General features: G+C 48.6%; 1 protein-coding gene across 28 annotated transcripts in view; it reads right to left on the bottom strand.

Moving 5' to 3' along the window:
- The window catches only part of Mapk8ip3 (mitogen-activated protein kinase 8 interacting protein 3), a 42,116-nt gene that overhangs the window by 2,923 nt on the left and 20,808 nt on the right, over window positions 1-18,385 (bottom strand). For 4 of the 28 annotated variants that reach the window (XM_085694740.2, XM_085694745.2, XM_048436177.3 and 1 more), the window contains 22 exons: window positions 17,751-17,895; window positions 14,093-14,339; window positions 13,077-13,179; window positions 12,445-12,566; window positions 9,134-9,145; window positions 8,394-8,411; window positions 7,243-7,300; window positions 6,731-6,883; window positions 6,050-6,131; window positions 5,028-5,158; window positions 4,766-4,822; window positions 4,508-4,678; window positions 3,631-3,757; window positions 2,940-3,035; window positions 2,660-2,818; window positions 1,931-2,096; window positions 1,156-1,338; window positions 890-1,079; window positions 671-790; window positions 503-583; window positions 353-420; window positions 47-195 (listed from right to left, as the gene is read on the bottom strand). In XM_085694740.2, the coding sequence (XP_085550866.2) occupies window positions 47-195; window positions 353-420; window positions 503-583; window positions 671-790; window positions 890-1,079; window positions 1,156-1,338; window positions 1,931-2,096; window positions 2,660-2,818; window positions 2,940-3,035; window positions 3,631-3,757; window positions 4,508-4,678; window positions 4,766-4,822; window positions 5,028-5,158; window positions 6,050-6,131; window positions 6,731-6,883; window positions 7,243-7,300; window positions 8,394-8,411; window positions 9,134-9,145; window positions 12,445-12,566; window positions 13,077-13,179; window positions 14,093-14,339; window positions 17,751-17,895 (2,638 nt within the window). Of the gene's footprint in view, window positions 1-46; window positions 196-352; window positions 421-502; window positions 584-670; window positions 791-889; window positions 1,080-1,155; window positions 1,339-1,930; window positions 2,097-2,659; window positions 2,819-2,939; window positions 3,036-3,630; window positions 3,758-4,507; window positions 4,679-4,765; window positions 4,823-5,027; window positions 5,159-6,049; window positions 6,132-6,730; window positions 6,884-7,242; window positions 7,301-8,393; window positions 8,412-9,133; window positions 9,146-12,444; window positions 12,567-13,076; window positions 13,180-14,092; window positions 14,340-15,171; window positions 16,173-16,213; window positions 16,339-17,750; window positions 17,896-18,385 lie in introns of those variants that run through there. The other 24 variants (XM_085694741.2, XM_048436178.3, XM_048436182.3 and 21 more) reach the window with 17 other exon arrangements.

Here is an 18,385-nt window from a genome sequence, read left to right as displayed (position 1 = left end):
TGGCAGAAGCCCCTCCTCACTCTGGAGGCCATTAGCTAATACTTGCCTCGATCTGCATTGTCTTGGGCTGGATGACATGCACCTTGTTCTTGTAGCCACACCAGACTCTGTCGTCCACTACAGCCATGCAACGGATGGAGTGGTGTGGGTGGCCTAGGTCCATCAGGTGATAGTTGCTCAGGTCCCACTGGCCATCTAGAAAGAGCCCAGAACACCTGCTCAAGTTTGGCTAGGGTCCATCTCTGATCACATGGTTAGTGTGGAGGACCTACCGCCAGGCTCAGGATGGACCAATGGACCCAGGAACCCAGGAACCCCTAGGCTTGCCTCTGCAAGGGCCACCAGGCCTTACCCTCACCACGATGGAAGATAGCTAGGGTCCCATCTGCAAGAGCTACCAGCACTCGGCCTTTGACATGCCTAGAATGGTAAGTCAGTGAGATAAGTTGAGGTTGCTGGGCCCTTGAGTCCCTAACCCCAACCCTTAGTGAGGGCCACATACACCAGGCTCAGCACAGAGTCTTTCAGCTTGATGGAGTGCAGACACTTCTTCCAGTTGGCTACTGCTGAATGCACGTAGAGCCTGCAGGGTAAGGTAGGTAGGCAGAGCTTACATGGCTCATAGAGTTCTCCCACCCCACCACGTCCCATGTCTTGTGTCTTTGCCTACCAGCCATTCTGGGCTCCTAGCCACATGGTGGGTGCAGCACTACTGGTGGTTGCAGAGGGCTCCCCACTGGGCTCCACCTGAGGCTGTACAATGCTGCCATCGGGCTCTGGCCCATTCTCACTGCAAGAAGAATGGTAACTGTAACACTGTGGGTCATAGAAGTATATGCTTGCTCCCTGCCAAACTCTGTCATCCTCCCTTCTATCTGACGCAACCTACCTGGCAGGCTGGGTGCTGGAGGGTGGGGTAGGTGCCAGGTCAGTGAAGACATGCTCTGTGAGGGGCCCAGGCCGAACTGTGGTTGCTTCTGGCTCACTAGGACCAGGGTCTGGCACCTCTGTGGCTTCTGTGGCTTCTTCTGTGGATTGGGATGGGTTTACTTTCCCATTGGCGGTGGCTGCCACATCCCCTGTGGAGAGAAAAGTAAGCTGGGCAAGGCAGAGAAAGAGAATGTGTAGATAGGGAGAAGACTACCTGGGACTCACCCTGCCCCTTGTCCAGTACTGGAGTGTCTCCTCGGGAGGAACAGTTGCTACGTGGTACATTGCAGCGGGTAGCACACCCCACCAGAGTGATGCCAGCCAGCACACCATCAGCACCTGAGTCTTCGGGGTTCACATCACTGTCTAGGAACATCTCCCCAGGGGGATAGTCACTGTCGCTGGCCGCTGGGGAGAAATTCCCAGCCCATCAGTCCAACATCACAAAGCCACCCCAGAGTTCCATCTCAGTGGAGGCTGGGGAGAATGGGAACTGTCTGCTTGGCTGGCTCTGCTCTCAGTTAGCCTAGTCTCCATACAAGCAACACCTGGCCCTCTGGGAACATCTATTCTCAGGCCTAGTGTCAAGCTTACAGGTCAAAAGGAACTGAAAAATAATGCTCTGCGCTATCATACGAAAAGATCCTGAAGAACTCCAAGGAGTAGAGGCCATCTCAGTAAATAGGTAAGGTTTCAAAGCAAAGATCCGCGGGGCCCTCAGTACTATCCTGGGACTGCAGCTGAGGGATGAAGCTAGGACCTATGCTTGTACCCTGGAGAGCTTCCTCTTGGACACATGCAGAAAGGTAACTCGACACACATCTATTCTGAAAACATCTATTCACATGCCCAGGTCTCTAATTCCTATTTACTCTGTATCCCAGTCCTACCTGGCTGAAAAGGAAGAGCCACCCGCCTCAAACACCAGCTTTGCAGGGCAGTCCATAGGCAGCAAGTACCTGCTGTTGGACAGCACCTGGCAGTGGGAGTCCTAACTCACCAGGGATGCTGGAGATACATAGGACGTGGGCATTGCAAACTGTGAACTGATCCACAACAGTGCCTGGTTGGTTGGCATCAATGATCACCACTTTGCTGGTGGTCAGGGTGCTGGTGAGTATCCATACCCGACTGGAGGTAGCATCTGCCTCAGGGACCTCCTTTGCCTGTTCAGAACACATTAGAGGGAGATCAAAGTTGTTGCCTGAACTTGGTGTTAAGTCATGGAATCTCTGGGACTTCCTAAGATCTAGCCTTGAATATGGAACCAATGAATAAAGTTATCTTCCCCTATAACCTATAGAACCATATCTTGATTCATTTCCAAGAAGCAGCTATGAAGTTGGAGAAGCTACTCTTACAGCCCCTAAGTCAAGCTGTGACTGTGTTCTGGGCTTCACTGAAAATCACTGGGCCTCTCCTGTGAGCAGTCCCTTCTGCTACCTATTTTTCCAGATGACACAAGATGTGCCTGGCTCTCCTGACTCTTGCAAGCCTGACTTCTGTAGACCAAGGGCAGTAGACAGCTCCACAGGCCAGAAGGCAACCTGGACTACAGAGAGGCAGCAATGGCATCTTGAATGCTGGTAGTACCTGCTTCCTCTCCCAGACTCATGGAAGAAAAGGGAAACATTGTCACCAAAGTATGGTCACTTTCAGCCTGAACCTACAGAGAACTATCCAGAAACTTTATGTAGAGTAAAATCACATTCTTGACCAATATACTGACCTTCTTCTTCTCAGGTGATGGGTGGCTGCTCTTGGGTTCGCCTTCAATTTCCCGGTCGCAAGTCAGAGGGTCTCTACCTGGTGTGGGCTTGGCTCCATTGCTAGAGTCCTCTTCATTTGGTTTCCACCCACTCAGGTTGACACCAGCAGCACACCAAAGCTGTAAGGACAGGGCTCTGGGGTCTAGCCACACTGGCTCCTCTGTTGGCCCTCCAGGGACTAAAGCAATAGAGACTACGCTTTGCCCTTTGGGGCCTGTGAGCAGGATCCTCGGTGCTCACCTTCATTGTGGGGTCTTTCTCTACCAGAGGACGGCAGTACACAGGGACAGGCACATTTTTCATACGGTTGTCTTCCTGGCCTCCATTGGGGCTCAGCTGCAACAGAGCAGGAAGGACTGTGGTATGCAACCAAGGGAGACACATTGGTCTTTAGAAGTCTGAGTCATTTGCCTATTGTCATTGGCTTTTGGTGTACAATGCATTGGGTCTGGTTCTTCTGGCCTTCTATGCTGGCTAGGTTTTGTCAACTTGACACAAGCTAGAATCATGTGGGCATAGGGAACCTCAGACCCCATCAGACTAGTTGGTAGGCAGGAGTGTCAGAGGTGCCACCTTGGGCAGATGGTCCTGGGTTATATAAAAAAGCAAGTTGAGTATGTAATAGAAAACAAGCCAATAAACAATGTTCCTCTGTGATTTCTGCTTCAGTTTTCCTTGATGGAAGTGTAAGTCCAAAAAGCCCATTTTTCACCCAAGCTGCTCTGGCCAGTATTTTATCATAGCAACAAAAAGCAAACTAGAATACTCTCAGAGTTACAGATCCACCAATATCAGGTAGGAGATGGGTACCCTCCTGACTTCTCATATACATTGTGCTTCCTGGCATTGCACCACCACTGTGCTGGGCCTTGGTGACGGCCCCCACCACATACCCTCTCTGTACCTGGACACCACCCTCTGTCCCAATTACCTGCTTGTACTTGGCAGGCAGGCTCCACCCACAGGCCTGCAGCCTTCCATCATCATTGCGCACGTGTTCACGAACCTGGCGATATTGTTCCCGCTTCTGTTCCCGCCGGGCAGAAGAAGTGCAGTCACTGAGTGAGAGGAATAACAGGTTACATGAGCAGTCTGTGTCAGGCTGGGGCACCCATAGTCCCGCTGATCTTCCTGGCAGTGTGCCATTCATTCCTTAGAATCCGCCTGAATCCGCCCTTGCCTTTTCTGGGATAGGGTGGGCCTGGAGGGATGGCTCAGCCATTAAAGGCTAGGCTCACAACCCAAAACTGAGTAACGACATCTAGGATATGACGTACTCATCTGACAAAGGGTAACATCCCCCAGTATGAGGTGTGAACCTGGGCTTAAGAGGTCATTTCCAGCTGTTTTGGGGTCTGCTCTCTCAATGGGCACTGGGGCTCAGATGGTAGCAGCTGCAATGTAACCTAGGTAAGATTACCAGTGGTTACTCATAAGGGTGGCCTGCTACAGTTCCTGTGGCAGCAAGATACACCACCATGTTTGGGGGGCAGTGTTCAGACCCTAAGGCCACACAGAGGAGATAGGGGTATTCTTGGACCCAGCACAGTCTTCAGGGTCTAAGAAAATGGTCCCTAAGAACTGCAATCCCTGCCAAAAGGGATTCAGACAAAACCTGAACTAGTTCTTGCTGAGGGTAGTGGGCCTAGAGAGAAGACACCATCTTTCCTGTTCATGATAATGTCTGTCCCACAGGGCAGCAAATTAAAGTTCTGTTCTCCAACTTCAAGTATGGAGTGGAATGGACTTAGAACACCTGGTCCCCTCCCTTTAGTTGGCTGGAGGGGCAGGGGGCTGGGGACACCCACTCATCAGGGAAGAACTCCAGGGGTCGGCTGCCGGCTGAGATCTGGCACATGGCATGGCTGCGACGCTGGCTGAAGCCGGCTGCTGTAGGGGACTTGTAGTGAATGTTCACAGACGGGTAGGACCGTTTGGCTGGCGGGGGGCTGGATGATGAGCTGAAGAGGCGGCTGAAGCTGCCATGGAGACACAGATAGTTGAGCCACAGGTGGAGTAACAGCAGATTGAGAGAAGCTTCTCCCCACCTAGAGCATAATACTCACAACTGCCAGATAGTGGACTTCTTCTTTTCTTGGACAGATGGGTGTTCCCTGGATGCTCTGTAAGGAAGGATAAAGGAGGAGCTGAACCAGCTGACGCTGGGGCCCTCCAGACTGTCCCAACCCCCTGGGGGAAAGGAGGTGTATTGGAGGATAGCCAACTCCATGACATGCTGTAATTCTATAATCCCAGCTCAGGAACCATAGCTCCAACCAGAGCAATGAGCTGGCTCAGGAATTGTCACAAAAAATGCAGAGGGACCACCTGATCATTTCAGTCCACCGCACAGCCTCCTGCAGCTCCATCAGTCGTTCTTTATATTGGTTCCGTTCCATGAGCACTCGGGCCATCTCTACCCTTGTGAAGCGTCGGCGCTGGGCCATAGGGATTTTGTCCTGCAGAGGGGAGAAGATGGTTCCACCAATGAGGGACAACAGGACAGTCAAGCTTATATGGCTTCCTTCTGAGATGTCTACCACTTAGGTGGGGGTTCAATTAGGAAGATCTAAGTGGGGGAGAAGTGATGGTGGGGGTGGCAAGGGCATGGGGAGAGGATCAGGGCAGCCCAGATCGGTTTGCCACTCTTCCCCTCTCCCAAGCTGCACCCTGAGCTTGAGCAGGATGAGCTTCAGGGAGTTGGGAGAAAAGTGCACAGGAGGCAGGTCATCTCTCTGCACATGGCTCCATCCACTCAGAAACTGCTTTTGTCAATGCACAATAAAGAGGTCTGAACTCTGAACTAGCTCTTTCTTAGTCAAGTGGCCACAATCCATGTTCTCAGCCTCTCCTAGACCATCCTGAAATGAAAGTTCTAGAGCAAGGGGAGAGAGCATCACATGCCCCAAATGACTGAGCAGATGAATGACAGGTGGTGGGGTGTTGCTCTGTTATAAGGTACCCAGCCTGTTCTCCTCAAGGTGCTGTGGCACAGGAAGGCCAACTATGCTAGCTCAGACCAATTTTGGGTATGGGAGAAGGTGCAGGCTCAGGACTTGGTTGCATTGCCCAGGCTGCAGATGCATAGCAAATGGCTGGCGTTGCTTCTGCAGCCTCTAACAGTAAAACCCGCTGAGACTGTAGAAAACATCAAAGGGAAAGGGTAGAAAGATGACTCTGCCTCACTGTAGGGAGGGGCTGAGGACATCAAATCACTCAATAGAGAGGAAGACATGAACTGGGTTCCGAGGTCACAAGTGAGAGGTTAGAGGGGCCCAGAAGAATCAGCAAGTCTAGGAAGCACTGCCATTCCCAGCCCACCCGTGCCCACAGGTTAATAGTGGATATACCAATTCTGTACAGAGATAGCTGCTTACATCCTCCACCTCTTCTCTGGGCTCACGGCGTGCGATTACTGCCTCTGACTTGACTCTACAAGATGTGGGAAGAAGCAGGCAGGGTAAGAGCTCTGCCAAATGTGCTCCACAGCCCAGATATTTGGCTGCTCTACCCAAAATGGGGGTGATTCAAGCCCAAGGAGTGAATCAAGGTACTTGGTGGGCAGGTAAGTCCTGAGTAGGTAGTGCCCACAGACCCTCCCTATACTGTCCCTCCCATCTCAGAGGGGCTAAAACCAGGGCACAGGGTTTTAGCCCCTGTGGATTTGATTTTAGCCCATGTGGATTTGACCTTGGCTGTGGAGCAGAAGTGTGGTTGCTTAAGTAGTCATTGATGCCTGATCAGCCCCTCATTCCTGAACAAGGAATAGGGGGAAAGCTGTAAATAAGGATGGCACTACCATTCCCAGAAAGGCACATGAAGCAGGACTCTGTACCTGGTGAAGGCACAGAGGACTTAAGAGGAGACAAGAGGGTGGGCAGACAATGGACCTACCTAGTGGCTGGACCTTGAGCAGAGATCACACAAAGCTAGGGGCAGCAGGGGGCGCTGAGATGTCACCAGTGGACGATGGCTTTATTAAGGACATAGAGAGGTGGCAGCTTGGAAATCCAAGTTTCTGTTGTTCTCACCTTTTAAGCTCTTCTTCAAGTTCTTTGATTCGGTTTTCCAGCTTGACTTTGGCTTGTTTGGCGGCTTCCAGCTCACCCTTCAGCACTTCCTGCTCTCCTGACAGTTGGTCAACCTTGGCAATGAGGTCATTCTTCACCACATTCAAAGCATTTCTTTAAATGGCAGAAAGATGAGGGCTTAATGAGAACACATTTGCATACTTTTGTGACAAGGACTTCTATTTGTTTTGAGACAGAACTAGCTCAGGCTAATTTCAAACTCATACTCTGTCTTTTGATTATCAGGAGTACAGGCCTTTGATACATTCTAGCAGGTAGATCCTGGTCTAGAATGGGAACACCTTTTTGACCTAAGCATTAAATGTAGCAGTCATTCTTGCTAAAGGCTCCTCACAGCCAGCTTTCTTAAGGAACCATTCAGGAGTCCTATGGGTTGTTCCCACTACAGGTGGGTCACATTTCAGGGGCCACCCAACCCTGGGTCAGACATGGATGGTATAGAAGAGTCTTACTTTGTCTCTAGAAGCTGCGAGTTCTCCAGCAGCAGGTTCCCCACTTCTTTGCCCATTCCTGAAATGAAAGGTGGTGAGGTTTGCCTGGAGCCTCTCCAAGTGGACTTTGCTCTATTGCACCTGCCTCTGCCCCAGAGCAACAACTTTCCTGGCCCTGTGGCTTCAGGTGAAAAGAAATTAGGGCTTAATGTTCCAACCTGCAGGATAGTTGGGCTTCAAAAGAGGCAGTCAGACCTAGACAGATCCCTGGCCTCATCTACAGCCAAGAGAAAGCCCTGCTCTTCCCTGAGCTCACACTGAGCTAGATAATCCTTCTAGCTAGCTCCCATCAGAAATTCAGTCTTGTAGAAGGCTCTGGAGTAGCCCCTGTCATGCCACTTAACTCCCTGCCCTTAGCCATGTTCATATTCCAGCTCTATAGTATACCCACAATGAACCAAGGCCTTTCAATGCCACCCACTGGTGAACAAATGTTGGCATTGTGACAAAGGACAGAGATGACAGCACAGTACTCAGAGAAAACTTTGCCCCAAGGATGGCGGCTTACTGCAGTTGCAGCCCACCATGAGATTACATGTAAGACTGGTAGGACCTGGCCCTTAGCAGTGGGGTCAGGAAGCATGGGGAGGGAGTGGATGTGAGGACAGGACTTTTTGTGGGAAACTGACCCGGCCCTTCTGCCAACAGACTGAGTTCTCCGAATATATATCCTATAATGCCCAAAGAAACAAATTTAATCCTCAGGTTAGCCTTCCCCCGTGTTTCTGTCTGAAACAGCAAAGGCACAGTGAAGTGCTGGTTATAGGTCAGCATGATGTCCATTCCAACCTCCTTTGTTTTCCCCTGGCAGCCTGAGAGAGAACACCAGGTACGAGGTCTGTCCTGGGCCTACAGAGCCTCTCAGAGACTGACAGTGGTTTATCCATGGTGACTAGCAGCTTGGAGGGAGGGTCACCTCCCACCCCAGCTGAAACAGAATGGAAAGATGGCACCCCAGGTCTGAGGTCCCTGGAAATCCTGAAGCCACACTCACTGCCACTGGCCCACCATGAAAAACAAAGCAAATGGCTCATGAAGCATGAGAAGATGTTAGATAGAAAAAGGAGGCCAGAAAGAGGAAAACAGACACTTAAGCAGGGCCTTGGCCTTACCAAAAAAATCATCGCGCACTACGGGAGCATCCCAGTCCCACAGGAGACGGGCAACAGGGCGGGAGGAGGGAGAGAAAAGAAGCGCGTTAAGCCTATGTAGACAGCAAGGTGGGGGGTGTTGGGGACCACTTATGATTGGGTTAGAGTTGGCAGCAGAGGGGACAGGAGGGCAGGAGGCTGGATGAAGCCAGAGACTCCTTTGAAACTTTATCTGTGGACAATAGAGCAGATGGCCAGAGGAAACCACACAATGAGAAGCTGTGCCCAGGGGCTTGGCTGCCATTGAACATACTAAAGGTCCATAATTATAGGAGTATGTGGGTCTCAGGGCCTCTTGTGCACAGCAGTTCAACTTGGCTACCCAGGTGGACTGCACAGGGGTCTCATGGCACCCTTAACTTCTGGGGTATACTGTCTTATGTTCCTAGTGGTTCTGTAGATCCCTCAGAAATGGCCTTTTCAGGCTTGAATATGGGGGTCATATATAAAGAATCTGTCAGTAGTCAGTGGAGCAATCCCATCTGGGCATTTTGGGCAATAGCAGGCTGGGAGCAAAGCGCATGGCTATAGGGGTTAAGTGGCTTGGAGCAGCCAGACAGAAATAAGAGGTCAGTGTGCACAGCCCTTGGTGATGGTCAGCGGCAGGGGAGAGTCCCACGTGTATGCCCCACCCCCTGTTCCAGCTGCTCTCCACAGTGGAAAGAGGGGACCACACGGAGACAGACGGGAGAGATACACACCTGAGAACTCCCCTGGGCCGCGTCCAGTGAAGCAGAGAGACAGGGAAGGAAGCAACAAAGGTCAATTGGTAACTAGAACCAACAAATAAAGAAATTCTTACTTAAAAGAAAAAAAAAGCAACAATGATTCAGCCATTCCTATGTTGATGGACATGAAAAACAAAACACTTCAGCAGTTCAGGTCAACACATTCCATGGGACAGACCAAAATGGGCATTCCTCCCTCTCCAAGGGACCTGGAGTACCCCACCTCTTGTTCAGCTCTGCCAGAAATCTGTAGCCACCCAGTGGTAAGATAACACCCAACAGACCTCAACAATTAGGCATGTAAAGAGAAGAGTGTGCGTGTTGGTGAGCAAAGGATACCAAAGAAGCCCTCCAGAGTAAATAAGCCGTGCTATCAGTGTACATGGGGGCCCTAACAGGTCACAGATGTGTACCTGGGGCTGGATTTAGGGGTCTCCTATTCAGCCCAGTTCTTACAGGACTAAAGGGAGGGAGAACATGACCTTGAGTGAGGGACAAGATGAGGATAAGGGAGAAATTACCCCACTGTTAAGAAAAAACAAACCAAAGAGTAGTAGGAGGCTGGGGAGCATGGAGTGGTCTGAACAGACCTCACTAAAGACAGGCCACTTCAGTACAGACTGCTAGGAAAAAAATGGAGCTGAAGTAGGTTAACACTTTTTTTTTTCTCAATAAATTTAAGGAAAGAATTCTTTCTGCTTGTGTACTTCCCAGGGAACAAAAGCAACATGAAAACCTACTTGATTTAAATAACAAAATAATGTTTATCATAGAAATCTAAATAACGCAGAGGACCAGTTCAGAAGTAGCAACCCTTTCCTCACACCTCTCTAGACAAACATCCACACTGTCCATCCCCCCAGGCAGGTGATGCACCAGGGGACTCAGAGCACGTTGGGTGTCTGCATCACTGCTCATCACCATCTTTTCCTGTCATACAAATGCATTCATCATTCTGCATGACCATTATTCTCCAGGACACGTTGGTATAGATCACCAGAGAACTTGTGGCCCATCTACCTGTTGTTCCGCAGGTACTGGTTCACACCTCTTGCAGAGCTTCATACAGGGAGCAGGGCAGCACCAGCTCCCTGCCATGTTCTACAACTCTTGACTAATTTTCACTTTTCATTAATCCTGAAGCTGAGTTGTTTTTAATATCACCTGTGATTTTCTAATTTATTCTTTGCCAGTTTTCTACTGAACTTGATTTGTTTTAATAGTAAAGAACACTCACATACTTTCTTGCCCTTTCTTTTGTTCTGAGTGCTGCAGATCAAACTGGCTCCTGCTAAGCATGTGTTCTACCACTGAACTGCATTCCAAGTGCACACACATACTCTTATCACAGTCAGATGTGTGGACATTTTCTCTGTTGGTTTTGTAGAGACTCAGAAATACTGTCCAATACCCTTTCTTAACTCTACTGCCCTTGTATTTTTGTTTAAATATTTGAACAACATAGAATTTATTTCTGTTTTATGGTTTAAGATCAGACAAACATCTTATTACCACATGGAGTGGAGCTCACGTTAGTCCAAAGATCTCTGACTCCATCCTTGCAGAAGTAGAAGCTTGTCTACTGTCTACTTCTCAAGGAGAGCTGTTTCTAGGCATCTAGAACTGGTGACGACATGAGACAGTCTGCTACAGAAGGAATGAATCCAACCACTGTCCACCAGAATGACACAGATTGGGTCTGCATGTCACAATTCAGATTGCTCTAAGTGATGCAGGGGAACTGCTTGGCTCTCTGAGCATCAGTTTCCTTATTTGTACATGAGAAACATAATTCCCTTAAGGTGCACAGTGTGACGTCCCCAGCAGACAGTGTGAGCAGAAGTTACCATGATACTTCCTACTCTTAAAACATCCATTCTGTATGTGTTTTCCTTGGCAATTCTGAAGCCTTGCGTGTGTGCATGTAAATAGTAACTGGCATGTTATAATTTAATTTGTAGCTTTTTTTTTTTTTGGTAAACTGAGCTTTTGAAAATAGTGTATGTTATAACTTCTGTTTGATAGATATAGTGTATGCCAGGCAGTCACTTTTACCACCTTCACTGCTGAGATACACAGAGCTGGAAGCCAGGACTCCTGGGCAGAGAGTTCGCCACTGTTATCCCAGCTGATGATCCAAAGCAGCATTTACCTAATGACCTAAGGCTGTGTTTGTGAGAATATAGCATCTCTCCCTCTCCTGCCTATGAGATGCTCAGAGAGCTGACGAGATGTGTCTGCATAGCTACATACATTGCTCAGGTGTGCTTACTCACTGGATCCTATCCATGCCATACCATCTTTAAAACCACACATGAGTGGCTGTGGCCACAAGCCAGAACGGCACTTGGGTGGGTGTCTAAGTAGTGGATACAGCCTCTAGCTCATTCCTCCAGAACTTGGTCACCATAGTAAGTCACTGGGCACGGTACTCAGACTACAGTAGTGAATCCTGCCTGAGCTCCTTATGACCCATCTGACTTCTGCATTCCTACATAAAATGGCTCTAAACCACCAAAAAGTGGGTCTCATGGCAACGTTAGCTCAGAGTGACCACTGTCCCACAAAAATGACAGGAGAGTTAGAGATGCACAGCAACACACAGGGAAATATGTCTTTACTGTGGCAGAATACGCTGATGCCCACTTCCCTAGAACAAACACCATCACCCTGGCTGTCTGCAGCCACAGTGTCAGCTACATAAGCTCATAAGCTGGCTATCACAGGCACCTCAAAGACCATTCCCTATGCTTCCATGTATGTGAACTTCCACCCTTCACTACCTGACTGTGAGGTGGCAGCCCTAGCCAGAGCTGCTGCTCCCTGGAGAGCAATGAGAAGCAGTAGCGGGGTCCTAATCTGCTTAGAACTGGATGTGGAGACCTGTAGGAGAAGCTGTCCCTTTTCCTAGCACATAGAGGGGTGGCTCTGGAGGCACCCAGGAATGGCTGCCACGGTGTGTGCTAGAACTGCTGCCCAAGAACTAGATAGAACTTTTCCGAGTGTGGGCACTACTCCTAACACTCAGCTGCCCACATTCAGGGGACATCAAATGCCAGCTTGAATAAACTAAAACTCTTAAATAAATTAAAAACTATAAACAGAGACTTTAGGGGATATTCATAGAATAAAGATTTTACCTTAGTAAGATTATGAAATAAAAGTCCTCAGTCCAAAGGAGCAAAACGCCCTTCATCATAAGTTAAAAAAAACAAAAAACAAAACAACAACAAAATTAACAGAGTCCAAGTGTCAAAGAGTCATAGGTGATAGGCTGTGTTTACCTAGGAGGTCGGCTCCCTCATCCACATCCCCGATGACCTCAGATCCTGCTGTAGATAGTTCATGATATAGGGAGTCAGTGTTGATGCCAAAAGCTTTGTTTACGATTCCCTGGGTCGGGCTGCTGGGATACACAGGAAGAGCAGTTAGGAATAGCACTGCAGAACCACCTGGCAGCAACCCTCCAAGCCTGTGTTAGAGTCTGCAAAGGAAATGTCTCCAAAAGCCCAGATAAACTTAGGAAGCAGGGATTGGTGGGAGGAAATGAGATTACAGACGGTATGCATTTCAAGGTCCTAGTAGGACCTCAGCCCTTCCTCCATGTCCTAGGCTCCACAAAGAAGGCAACCTTCCCACCTCATGCTTCCTTCATGTACACTGTGTTACCACAGGCCCAAAGGTCAAAGCCCTGAAACTTGAAGGTGTAAGTCAAAAATCAACCTTTTGTTTTATTTTGGGGGACAAGGGTCCTCTGTGACAGCCCTGGCTGTTCTGGAACTCACTATTTTACTGCAGGGATAGGAAGCTGACTGATCTACTAATCAATGACAACCCTGCACTGGGGTATAATGACACCTTATCCCCTCCCCCAAAGGCACCCTGAATCTCATCCAGGGCCTGGCTGAGTGAGCACCTGCTTCCTGTGCGGTCTAGACGGGTTTCCGGACAGACATCCAGCTCTGGAGTAGAGTCGATAATGTCTTGAACATCAGACCACTCATCACTGCTGCCCATACCTAGCACAGAACACAGGAAACCTGGTGTCAGGGGACAACCTGAAGCCTCTGCCCTATTCATAAAGGCTACCTGGACCTGCATCTTTAGAATTCACACTAGTTTCCACTACCTAGGACTGTCAAAAAAGAGTTCTCATACTGGCCAGGTAGATGGAGACTCCAGGACTATGGGAGTCTAGGGAGGAAGAACAAAATAGATACACACTGCTGCGGGTAGATCCCACTCACTGCTGTGTGACAGCATTTAGAAACCAGGTATTTTTTATTTTGTTTTGTTTTGTTTTTTCAAGACAGGGTTTCTCTGGGTTGCCCTGGCCATCCTACAACTTGATTTGTAGGCCAGGCTGGCCTTGATCTCTCCTGAGTGTTGGCATCAAAGGAGCGCACCACTAACACCTGGGGAAAACTGGGTCGTTTAATAGTTATTTTATTTTTGAGATAGAGTCTCATATGCCCTAGGCTAGTCTTAAACTTCTGATCCTCCTACCTCAATCTCCCAAGAGCTAGGATTACAGGTGTATGCCACCATGCTCAGCTTGGAGTCTGGTCCTTAAGGATGGGACCAAGGTAAAAGGAGGCCACTTGGCTCACCTTACTCAATGGGGGTCCCTCTGAGATCAAAAGACAGATACCATGAAGACACAAGGAGGTGGCGCTCTGTAAGTCCAGAAAGGAGGACCTCTGCACAGAGTAGGCCTGTCTGCACCTTCCTGGTCATCCTACTTCTAGGACAGCTATTTAAACTGTCTACCTGTGGTATTTGTTATGGAAGCCTTAGCTATTATTTTTGCACAAGCTAAAACCCAAAGAGGAAGAAACCCCTCCCAGGTGCGGGCAGCAGGTATGTGACTTCCCCATTGATGGGATGGCTGGTTGTGCATTGGACAGGTAGTGAACTGGACAGGCTACATACCGATGCTGACGTTCCGCATCTCCTGGGTGACCTGGACCTCCATGTTGCGGCTGTTGCGCTTCTCTCGGGCCCGCTTGCTGTTCTTTGTGACACTGCCATAATCCCCCAGGGGCTGTAGGCTCTCATTGAGTGGTGTAACTGCTGCTGAGGGCACGGAGGATGTGGGTGTGTTGGACTTGGTCCCTGTGGTACTGGGAGTAGCAGCTGCTGAAGACTGGCCTGACTCAGACATCTCATCATTTGGACACTAGAGCCAAACAGAGAAAGGAGGACGAACATCACAGTAGGCCAATGTGTTATGTTTAGAGTGGCTGCTGAGACCCCACGGCTCTGCTTCTCTGTTACATGGCTATGACCAAACAACACTGTGTCCACCTGCAGAGGCAGGGGTCTCCTTTTGGCATAGTTACTCCTGAACAATGATGTTCACTCATATCTGCCACAAGTTCACAGAGTACAACATCTGCCATAGGACAGTCCAGCACAATCGTGAGTGATGCCACACAGAGGACATGGTGGAAGACACAGCAGGTGACCTTTGCAGTTGTAGGTTGGTCAGAAACCAATGGCAGACTAGCATGGGGCAAAAAAGCTGTACCTAGGAGTAAGAAAGTTGCTACCTGGCACTGGGTGAACAGGTTGTGCTGTACACTAAGCTACCTCATGACTACTGCCTTTTACCACTTCTAGGACATGAATGCTCAGCCCTGGCTGAGGACAGTGGTAGAGAGGACCACAGTGTTTCTCTGACCGTGGCTGGGACTTCCACTAAACAGATCCTGAGTACTTCCTTCACACATCAGTTGAACCAAAGTTTAGTCCTGAACGGCAATGCAAATTTTGCTTTAATAAAAAGAGCACTGTTCTGGAGGGAACCAGGCTCTTATAGAAGCCGCTGCTAACCTTATACATCTTGTGAGGGAAAAATAAAGCACTCATTGAAGTGCAAAGGCACTTCAATTGAAACAGGAAGCAAACATTTTTTTATGCGCCAATTAGAGAATTTCAATAAAAATTGTCCCCAAACATTCCTCTATTAACTAATATTGATGAATAATATTGATGTATATGACATGGACCTGAGTAGATGCTCTGGTCATTCCAGGAAGCAACTGGCCTTCAGAGCTCTTTGCTTCTCTGTTGGGAAGGCCAAGGAAAATGACTAAACATCACAGGTATGCATTGTACTGGCTTCTAGAGTCTTGTCTTCCAGAGAGTAGGCATGTCTTCAGAAGAGTGTTCTGCTGGGGAGGATGTTCACCATGGTGTAATGAGGAAATAGAAGTATATGGCTCTGGATAGAACTGGGTAAATGCAGAGATATGAACTAAATACTGTACGCCTAAGTCTCATAGGTCAAAGCTGGTGCCCTTCTGTGGGTGTCCCTGCTCAACTCACTGGGTCAGTGCCAGGCCTTAGCATGAGTCTCTCAGTACTGGATACAGTCATTTCTTCAAACGACAAGGTTCTAGTTTTATCTACCAAGCGTCTTTATTTCTATACAAGCAATTGTGTAGGGATGTTTGGCAAAGGAGTGCTCTCTTGTCAGAATTCATTGGCACTCCTGGCATCAAGTGAGTGAAGGCCAAGGATGCCGCTCTGTATCCTACAATGGCCAGGATGGCCCACAGCCAAACACAATTCAGTCCTAGCCAGCAGTGCTTAGGCAAGGACCCTAACGCCGGCATGTAGTCCAGCCATCTTGGAAATGGCATTCTAACAAAATTCTAGCTCTGTATCTGGATCCAGCTTCTGTCCAATATGACAAGGAAGAAACATTTTTCTTCTTCACATCCTTGTGAATGCCAAGAGGTGAGCATGGTTCACATGGATCCTGAGATGTAGCTCTCAAGACTTATGCCTGCCCCTCTTCAGAGGCATCCAGGTGCCTTCCAGATGCAGACAACTGCTGCCGCCACAAAGGAAAAAGGAAATTCAAGCAGGCCAGGAAGAAGCCAGGGCGTGAGTCCCACTCATTTCCAGACCTCCTTTCTCAAAGTCCATTTCCTCTGCCTATTGTAAAACGGGGGCATTTTGCCCCTGGGTTGTGCCTCCCCCAGTGTCCCCACTCCTACAGGGCCACACTTACCCAGGGGATACACCCCCCTGGCCACCACTTACCTAAGGCAAACCTCTCAACCTCCTAAACATCAACGGGGAGCAGTGACCTCCAAATGTATTGCAAAGAACCCACACTCTTAGCGATCATTCCTCACCATGAGTAGCCACAACTGTTTGGTTAAAACACTATAGTATATAAAAACAAAAAACAAAACAAAAACAAACAAAAATTAAGAAATTAGAAAAACCTTAAAATTTGGAACATGAAATAAAAAGAACTTAATGTAATTACTCTTAAAAAATAAGAAAAATCAAATAAAACATACAACAAACTAAAACATAAAACATTTGTGGTTTAAGAGAGAAAAACAACACAACACAGTAGAGACAGAAAAGACATGGTAGGAAGAAAAGCTGGTAAAGCATGGGCTTGAGTGGTGCCTGGAGCCAGGCTGAGCCAGGCATAAGCGCCCATGGCCTTCCTGTAGCTTCTGCAAATGCTTAAGGGGAAGTCTTCCCACAGGTCTGCTGTGAGGGAGAGTAAATGAGCAAGCGACTGAGCGTGAAAAGCTGGCATAATGGCAAGGCCATGTCTAGATGACCAGGGATAGCAAAGTGCTTATGGGTCTTGCTGCCTTCTCCTTAGGGCACATACACAGACACGACAGTGAGACAGGGCACTGGTACCTGTCTCAAAGATATATTCATTGCCTAAAACAAGAACAGAAGCAGTGGGTCACTTTCTGACAGAGCCATCAGCACACAACAGCCCCTGCAGGCAAGTTGGACACAGGCAGAACAGTCAGCCAAGAACAGCAGGAAATTTCAGAAGTTCTAGATTCCACAACCACCAAGCTCAGAGGCCCAAGAGTGTATGTCCCCAGTTCTCTCTGTGGGGAACTTTCCACCAGACCCAGGGGCACCTCCTCCACCCCAGGAAGGCAGTCTCCCTTACCTGGCAATGCTGCAGCTACCTTCCAGACAGTCTAAGCACACAGACCCCTTGTACAGAAAATGACCTGGGGCCCTGAATAAATAATCTGTGGCTTCTTTTGGGCTCCATATCTGGGACACATACCTGTAAGTGGTAGTATCTGCCTTCTCAACTTATAGCTGAAGAACTATGACCAGAGTCAAGTAGAAAAAAGTCCATGCCAAAAGCTACCTCAATATTTATGCCTCCTCCTAGCAGAAGCTTCCAATTCTAGACACTGAATGCCTGTAAAAGCCTTGAGAGTACCATGTATCCTGGTACATCTAGTCAGAGAAAGACCAGATAGTAGACAGCTAATCAGAGAAAGGCGTATGTTTGGGGATATGTTCTGTTGTAGCTAAGTTCAGCCTTAATAAACATGGCATCCTTGGCTGCAGAGTGGCCTGAGAAACCAAGGGGCTAGCCTGGACCCACAGGTGCTAGTGTGAGGTCAAACAGAGCAGGAAGCTCATGCCTCCTGACCCCCCAGCTCTGTTTCTTTGTCCTTGTCTTATGTCAGGATGGCATGAGCTAACTCAGGGAAAAGGCAAGGACTGCAGTCCCCTGAACGGACATGGGATATCAGTAGTTTGGGGACCCTCGCTACACCCATGGCTACAAAACCTGGTAGCTGGAGCTGGACTGCAGCTGGCCGAGGTCACTCAGGTGCCAGTGGTCCCCCGCAGGCACGAGCTTGCCCCCCATCTGTGCACGTACCATGCCGTCAGCCAGAGGGAAGACATTCAGAGAGGTGGGACGTTCCTTCCTGCTGCAGTAGGAGGGAGATAAGCACAGGAGGAGACGGTTAGAGGGCACTATGAGAAAAACAAAGTTCATTTCTTGGCACAGAGATAATGCCTGGTAGATGGCAAAGTCTAAAGTGGCATTCCATACTCAACCATTAAGTATCATTTCCACACATTTGAAAACTGTTTCTTAACTAGGACTCAGGTATTTTTTGCTTCCATTATTTTTTGTTTAATTTTTTAAAAAAAATTTTACGTGCATGGTTGTTTTGCCTGCATGTACATCTGCGCACATGCATGCCTAGTACAATAGAGGCCAGAAGAAGGCATTGGATTCCCTAGAACTGGATTTACAGATGGTTGTGAGCTACCATGTGGATACTGGGAATCAAACCTGGGTCCTCTAGAAGAACAGTCAGTACTCTTAACCTATCAGCCACCTCTCTAGCTCCCCTATTTAAATTTTAGACAGAAATAGTATAAGAGCTAATAATCCTAAAGCAATACCAGCAA

The sequence above is a fragment of the Myodes glareolus genome, chromosome 9 (genome assembly GCF_982192425.1).
Source record: "Myodes glareolus chromosome 9, mMyoGla1.1, whole genome shotgun sequence".
NCBI lineage: Eukaryota > Metazoa > Chordata > Mammalia > Rodentia > Cricetidae > Myodes > Myodes glareolus.
Note: the sequence above shows the minus strand (reverse complement) of the source record. Positions and strands in the feature narration are given on the sequence as shown.